This window comes from Sinocyclocheilus rhinocerous, unplaced genomic scaffold (genome assembly GCF_001515625.1).
Source record: "Sinocyclocheilus rhinocerous isolate Xijiao unplaced genomic scaffold, SAMN03320098_v1.1 scaffold1893, whole genome shotgun sequence".
Classification (NCBI taxonomy): domain Eukaryota; kingdom Metazoa; phylum Chordata; class Actinopteri; order Cypriniformes; family Cyprinidae; genus Sinocyclocheilus; species Sinocyclocheilus rhinocerous.
In genome coordinates, this window is record NW_015654502.1 from 393,064 (window position 1) to 401,151 (window position 8,088).

The following is an 8,088-nucleotide window of genomic DNA, read 5'->3' on the forward strand; positions in this document are numbered from 1 at the left end:
TCTGTCTGACCTTTTCTCTAAAGACACAGATCCAATACCACACTGACCTCTTGTAATTGTTTGTCCCGGTGCAGCTTTGGCATTGTAAAACTTAACGGTCCTTGTCTGTACACACTGGACAGCTATCATCAATTACCTTCCCGTTACAATCATCAAAGGGGCCACTACACTACAGCGACATGCGTGCAGCATCAATGGAAACCTGCTCAAGAAGAATCAGGAAGATTTCAAGAATTTGAATTTTGAATTTTCTGATAAAAGCTTAGAAACAGAAGGCAAACAGTTTGTCAGCTAATAAAAACAAAAAAAATGTTAAGAAAAAATAATGTCAAAGTTCAAAAACAGTTTAATGTTGGTATGTTTCTTACAGATTAATAATATTATTCAAATTATATTTATTCACAGAAAAGTATTCTGTGATGATGACATTGTTTTCAGTTTGTTTTTTCTCTTTTTCTCTATTTTAAATTACCTAGCTATAAAGAATTCTGTATTTAATTAACAGAAAAGCACAATGAACAAAGTTCATTTCATACTGCTATGGGAACTTTTCACTATATGTGAGTTAAGGAGCAGTATACTGAGACATGAGAGACATCTGCTGGTGGTTATGGGAAGCTGCATTATGATTTAGTCCCATTGTAACGTTCCATTTTCATGTCATTTGTTTAATTATTTATTATTACATTGTCAGGGTCACATGCATAACTCACATGCAAATTAGCTGAGTGAATGCCTTTTGAGGGACATATTTTAAAATAAAAATAAGAAAAAAATAAAGAAAACGAATATTTTCCTACCAGTTAGACTCGAAAAATAGACTACAGGATTGCTGCATATATTAAATAGTATGATATATTACATTACAAATACAAACATTGTAGTAGGCTATGTTACCGTGCATTTATTTATTCAAATGAAAAATATTTTATTTTTAAAAAGCCACACCGAGGATGATTCTCATTACTGTTTAATAACATGGCCTCGTGTTCTTCACTATTTTGAAGTACGCGTGTTTAATTTACAATCAAAGCTGAATTCTTCAGACAAACACAGGTTCATGTTTCTGAATACATGCTTTGTGAGATAAAGAGCAGCGCATTGATGAAGCGTTCAGCTGTGAGACCTCGAGCTGCGCGCTCACCGTGACGTCACTAACGCAAGCAACAGCCTGTGATGTGAGGAGGATAAATAAAGGACAAGTTCAAATAAACAGAGACAGGAACATGCCGCACATAAAGGCTTCCCACCTCTATAAACATGTCTAATTGTGGTTCAAATAAAGCCCACACATCAATAAACACAGGGCAGAAGGGCCAGAGGCTGAGGCAGGGAAATGAAGCAAACTTTGCTTTAGGTTGCCTTATTTTCAGAAATGTCTTTTATTTCATATCATCTGTAATCAAGTAAAAATAAGTTGAGATGGAGGAGAAGAAAACAATTTGTTCTCGGGTGGTGTGGCATAGTGATTATTTAAAAGACGTGGGCTGTTAACCAAAAGGTTGTAAGATCAAACCCCACGAGAGTGATCAATTGTGCACTTCCAAGAGCAAAGCCGTCCAGGTCATTGCAGGCGACTGACCCTAAAATATGCACCGTGATTTGCTTTAAATAAATTGGTACATTAGTTCCGTGATCATTTTTTCTTAGATTCATACCTGGGAAATCACTTATTCAGACGTTAAAGAATAGTTCACACACACACAAATTATTTACTTACTTTCTGTCGTTGCACTGGCCGCACTCACAATGAATGGGGACTGGAGCTTTCAAGCTTAAAAAGGCCACAAATTCTGCATAAATGTGGTCTATGCGAATCGTATGTTATATTCCAAGTCTTCTGAAGTCATGGAGCTAGTGTCATCTAGTGGAACTACAAAAATAAAGCATGTTTTTAAACAACCTTTGCAAACGCTTCTTTCGCGCGTCACGCGTCACCCCCAACTCAAACGTGACAAACACAGCTGTTACAAGTCTATAAAAGTTAAGGCTCAACAGGTAAAAGTAGGTTAATTTAAATAAAATGTCCATCATATAGTACTTTTAACTTTAAGTTTAGCTTACCTGTCGAGAAGAAACTCCGCAAACATTTCATTAAAGGGGTCATATGACGCTGCTAAAAAGAACAGTAGGCTATTTGGTGTAATGAAATGTGTTTATGCGGTTTAAGGTTCAAACCACATTATTTTCCACATACTGTACATTATTGTTTCTCCTCTATGCCCCGCCTTTCTGAAACGCGTCGATTTTTACAAAGCTCATCGGTCTGAAAAGGCGAGGTGTGCTGTGATTGGCCAGCTATCCAGAGCATTGTGATTGGCCGAATACCTCAGCTTGCAGTTCAAGAGGCTCCTGGTGTTTTATGGCTGCTAACACAGATGGACTGGAATCTGACCACACAAACACAGGACACATACAGGCACACAGGGACCATCAGGCTGTCAAAAAAACAATGATCAGTAAATCTGAGCAGGTGCTTTATATATGAAAATTATAAATATGAATGAGAGTTTTCCTATATGAACATTCAAATATAATAATTTATAGAAAGGTATATTAAAATATTTTATTACAAATCATTAAAATAGTGTTCATAAATGTTTGATGAACCTTTAATAATTACTGCTGTCAATATTTAAAAATTATTACAAATAAATGAAATAAAACTTCATTAAATTAAACTTCATTATCATATAATATTCAGGATTTGATCAAAGCTAAGAGATCACAGATAGAGAGCACAGACAGCAAACAGCTGGTTCTCTAAAAACCTTGAAAAAATATCTTAAGAAAATTAAATGTCATAAAAATTGATGTGATGTGTGATGTGTACCCAAGTAATTAGTGCTCTGCATCTATCCCATCCAGGTGCACGTCACAAGAAACACAAGACTCTTAACTTTTATAAAGAATATCTCTTTGGATTTGAGACTTTAGTCTTTGCAACTTTACAGATCTTCTTTATGCACCAAGAACTTGTAACACTCCAAAGAGAAAGGAAAAATTGAAATCGCATCATATGACCCCTTTAAATTCCTCCATCTTGTAAAAACACCATCAGTTTGCCCTTGTTTTACCCCGTTGTCTGTCACTGTATATTTTGGTAAGTCTTTGAATTTTGCTTGCACTTCTTTCTTTTTCCACACCGGCTAAACACCCTCTGGCTCAGCCTGCTACAGTAGCCACTCCCCAAACTCGCGCTATTGGCTGCGCGGAGGTATGCCAATACAAAGAATATAATATATCATATTTACACATACGTTTCTGTGGAAAAGATCCTATTTGAAAAATTTGATCACGAATGGGAAATCGCTTCATGAGCAGCAACTTTAGACCGATGTCACGATCTTCCTTGAAAAAAAAAATTACATTTATCTTTATATCTCACACAAAACTATCATTAGACCCATAATATACTTTTTAACTTTTTTTTTTTTTAGCTTTATAGACCAAGCTTCTCTTCAAATAAAATTTAATTAATAAATGATCAATCGATCAATCAACCAATCACTTTTTTCCCTTCCAAATAACAATTTCATACAATTCTGAAATTACAATGAAGGTGAGAAAATTATAATTTTTTTTCATTTTGGAGTGAACTATCCCTTTGACATGTCCAAGTGCTGAAAATGCTATGGCTGTAAGTGGTAAAAAGAACTAAATGAATTTCTTGACAGCTGTGTGAGGTATCGACTATTGGAATTCATTCCCACCGCCACACAAAGCAAGAGGAGTCAGATTCAAGTTCTCCACATTTATTTCAGCATAAGTGGTTCATAAAACATCTCAGACTGTACCACTTACCAGATTCTTATCTTTAAAACCCTCAGTAGGCAGGCAAGATCAAAGATTTAAACATAGCAGTGACGCTGGACACCGCCATGTCAAAATTTTTTACATCTTATTGACTAAAAACAAATGGGTTTCAAACTGGGCATGACAAATATCGCCACAAATGTTTGAGAGTAAAGAATACAAACAAGACAAAATAAAAACGGTGGCTCAGGATTCACACAAGTGCTGCACTGGAACTTTTATAACAATATACAGTGGTAATTCACAATATGTCGATACACACATTTCCTATCACACTATTCCAGTCTTTTTACAGTTGTTTACTCTTCTTTTTACTCAAGTCAATTTTCCGTGAGCGTGTGCATGTGTGATCACATTGACATACTGCTACATACTTTACTCAGTGTTGTAATAAGGCAATGTGGTACTGAAAGGAACAATTTCACTAAAAACAGCCACATCTATCAAGTGAACAGTTTTGTTTAATTCCAATTAACAATGGGAGAGGGTATCATTAATAACGACCACAAGCATTTGAATGTAAGCTGGCCATAAACCTCATTTAAAATCCTTGAACATTAAAGAAGAAGTGGGGTAGACCATATCCATTTTCCTTTTTTCTGGTCACCTCAATACAAGATACAAAAAAGAAAGAAAGAAAGAAATACATTCATAAACAAATCTGTTAAGTAACACCCGCAATCCAGTTAAAATTAAACATGGATTAAACACATGTACCTCTTCACAATGGTTCGGGAAGGCAAGAGGTCTGCTCTACCCTCTGCTTTTCTTAAGCTTGGCACAAGAGACTAAGATGAAGCCTTCTGGTCCACTCAGACAAGAGCTGTACAGGCTTCACTGCAATATGGAACTACTGTACCGCACAATAGTCTCCGAATTAAACACACTGCGCTGCCTGTGGCAGTGTGACTGATATCGCTGGTACATCTCCATTAACCCAGTTCCCTGAGAACACTAAAAGGCTAAAACCATGGCAGCACACAGGATATGCAATAATATTATTTGCTAGATAAAATGCGTAGGATAAATCAAAGGAAAAAAGAAGACAGTGAATATATGGACTAAGCATGTGACTTAATGTGGACAACACTCAAATAACTGTTACTGTCTTCATTTCGGTCATTCTGTTCTGAGAATAGCTGATAAAACAACCAAAATATGGTTACAGTTTTCACATTTTCAAAAAGCAGAGGAAATTCAACCTATTGCTGAGCAAGAAAGTTAACAAATGGATAGAAAGTGTAAACAAGGTACCATGGACAAATGCAGGCCTACTGGCATAAAGTGACACAAATCGAGCATATGCAACAAAAATCTGATCCTGTGCAATTTACTGTCAACAGCCTACCGGCTTCCCTTTTCATCAGCATACATTGGTCAGTTTTTTCCATCTGTACACATATGAGGTTTGCTTTTTAGATTTTTTTGTTGTGTATTTTCGTGTTTTTGCACTGATGTACCCATATCTAGGTGCTTGTTTTGGCTTTAAGCAAATGTAATGCTCGTGTGAGAGTTTGTTGTAAAATAAGGGTCTTTTCCCTGTTCAGTGAGTCTGCTGATCAGCTGACAAACTCCTTCACAGTTTGCTTCAGTTAATGCCTACAAAGTCCAATACCCACATATATTATTTATAAAAAATAAGTTATTGCGCATCCAAAAAAAGTGCATCTTATATTCAAAAATATCTGTTTCGCTCCATGCTTTCTTTTCTTCTTCAGGGTCCAGAAACCCAAATCCAGCGTTTTCTAAGTGACGGGGGGTAAAGAGGGCACGTAATAAAACATGATGAGGAAGTGGAGTGGGAAGTGAAGGAGGAGGAGAGAAAGAGTTGTCCAGCTATGCAATCACCATGGGAACGTCATCTGAAAAGCCACTGATCATTGGAGCGTCTTCATCATCGTCACCTGAAGAGAGGGAACAAAGAAAAAATCTTAGCAGCCAATTTCCACAGTGTGGAAGTCTCTTAATAAATATTGTACTAAATAAAGTGAGCTGAAATGAACTAAATATAATTAATGTGACCTGAACTTAACTGAAAGTGACCTGAACTAAGCTGAATTGAAATTAAAAAGGCCTAAACACTTATTAAACAAAGAGCTGATGTGAACTAAATTGAAATAAAGTAATTAATTATAGGTGGACTTAACGGAAGTAAACTGAAGTGATCTAAACTGAAGTCAACTGAGCTAAATGTCAACTGAACTGAATTAACTGAAGTGAACTTAACAGTCAACTGAGCTATATAAACAAACTGAACTAAAAGTAATTGAACTAAACAAGTGAGATGATCTGAAATGAACTGAATTGAAATAAACTAAGCTGAAGTGAACTTAACTGAAGTCAACTGAAGTGAACTAAAATAAAATAAAGTCAACTGAAGTCAACTGGTCTAAATCCAAGTAAACTGAACTAAAATGAAACTAAACTAAACAGAAGTGAACTTAACTGAAGTCATCTGAGCTAAAGTGATGTAGAGTGAAATGAACTAAAACACAGTGAAGTGAACTAAGTAAAACTAAACTAAAACCCAGATGTCATCTGAGCTAAACACAAGTAAACTGAACTAGAATGACGTGAACAGAGATGAACTGAAGTCAACTGATCTGAAGTCATACTGAGCTAAACTGAAGTGAAGTGAACTAAATGACACTTCTCTGAAGTGTACTGAAGTAAAAAAACAGATTTCATGAAAGGCAGGAGACTGGTCTTACCCAGCTCATCTCCTGAGGAGAAAATGGCAGAGCCCAGACGAGAGTTGTAGTGGCTGTTAGTGAAAGCGGTGAAGCTGTGCTGTAGCCGACGGTGTCTGAGGTAAAGCACCACCAGGCCTCCACACACACCCACCAACAGCAGGAACAACACTGGAACCACCACCGCCGCCATGTCTTCTGATGTACCTGACTGAGATGAGGCATCATTTGGCCCTGAAAGATGTCAAATGTGTCAAAATCAATGTCTGGCTCCACAAATGGCCATAGAAATACAGAAGCAAAATGTTTAACGTGTAAAAGCTCATGCCTGCTGCTTTGCCCAGTTCATCATATAACAGCACTGCCGCCTCTCCACACAATTGGTTGTTGAGCAGGCAGCGCGCCCGCACTGAGAACGTGTAGTTATGCCCCACCATCAGGTTGCTGATCCTGAAGAACGTCTCTGTTGTGTTACCCAGACATTTTGTTGAGTTGGTGACACTGTCATGCATATACACCTCATAGCCCTGAAGAGTCAGACCATCATTAGTCAAACAAAAGGAAATGGGGAAAAAAAGCCAAAAAGGAAAGTTGTTTCAGACATGGATAAACCTCTTGTTAAAAGATAATAAAACATTTTCTTTGTGACAATGGGCACCAATACATCATGCAAAATAAGACTAAATGTTCATTAACTGAGTAAATAGAGTCACATGTTGATTTCATGTTGACATTAAGATGTGTAGAATGGTTCTGGTTTCTAACCCTGCTCTCATTGAAGGTCCGGTCCTTCACAGCCACACTCTTCCAGAAGAGAAACACATGATCCTGTTCTTCTAAGATCTTGAGGGCCTCAGGCGCAGGCAGAGGAACTTTGTGGAAAAAATATACATGCATAAATATACAATGCAGCAAGACATTTCACATATAGTAGAAATACACCACCGTTCAAAAGTTTGGGGTCAGTGCAATTTTTTTTTTCAAGAAAGTAATGTTTTTATTCAGCATGGATGCATTAAATTGATCAAATGTGAAAGTAAAGACATTTATAATGTCATAAAAAAAATTATATCACAAAGAAAAACTGTTCTTTTTCATTTTCTATTCATCAAAGAATCATAAACGGTTTCTACAAAAATATTAAGCAGCACAACTGTTTTCAACATCGATAATAAGAAGAAATGTTTCTTGAGCAGCAAATCAGCATATTAGAACGATTTCTAAAGGATCATGTGACACTGAAGACGAGTAATAATAACTGCTGAAAATTCAGGAATCAGCTATTTTAAATTGTAATAATATTTCACAATATTTCTGTTTTTACTGTATTTTTGATCAAATTATGCAGCCTTGGTGAGCAGAAGAGACTTCCTTATAAAACATTTACATTTACATTTACATTTAGTAGACGCTTTTATCCAAAGCGACTTACAAATGAGGACAATAAAAGCAGTCAAAACTAACAAAAGAGCAACAATATATAAGTGCAAATGACAAGTCTCGGTTAGCCTAACGCAGTACACGTAGCAAGGTGTGTATATATATATACATATATATATATATATATATATACATACACATA

General features: G+C 36.3%; 1 protein-coding gene across 1 annotated transcript in view; it reads right to left on the bottom strand.

Annotated features, from left to right (window-relative positions):
* Nucleotides 1-3,742: 3,742 nt before the first annotated feature.
* The window catches only part of LOC107717255 (sortilin-related receptor-like), a 67,082-nt gene continuing 62,736 nt past the window's right edge, over nucleotides 3,743-8,088 (bottom strand). Inside the window, exons 45-48 of the mRNA XM_016523938.1 lie at nucleotides 7,272-7,378; nucleotides 6,835-7,033; nucleotides 6,528-6,740; nucleotides 3,743-5,720 (exon numbers count right to left, since the gene is read on the bottom strand). Of these exons, the coding sequence (XP_016379424.1) occupies nucleotides 5,653-5,720; nucleotides 6,528-6,740; nucleotides 6,835-7,033; nucleotides 7,272-7,378 (587 nt within the window). The 3' untranslated portion in view covers nucleotides 3,743-5,652. The remainder of the gene's footprint in view (nucleotides 5,721-6,527; nucleotides 6,741-6,834; nucleotides 7,034-7,271; nucleotides 7,379-8,088) is intronic.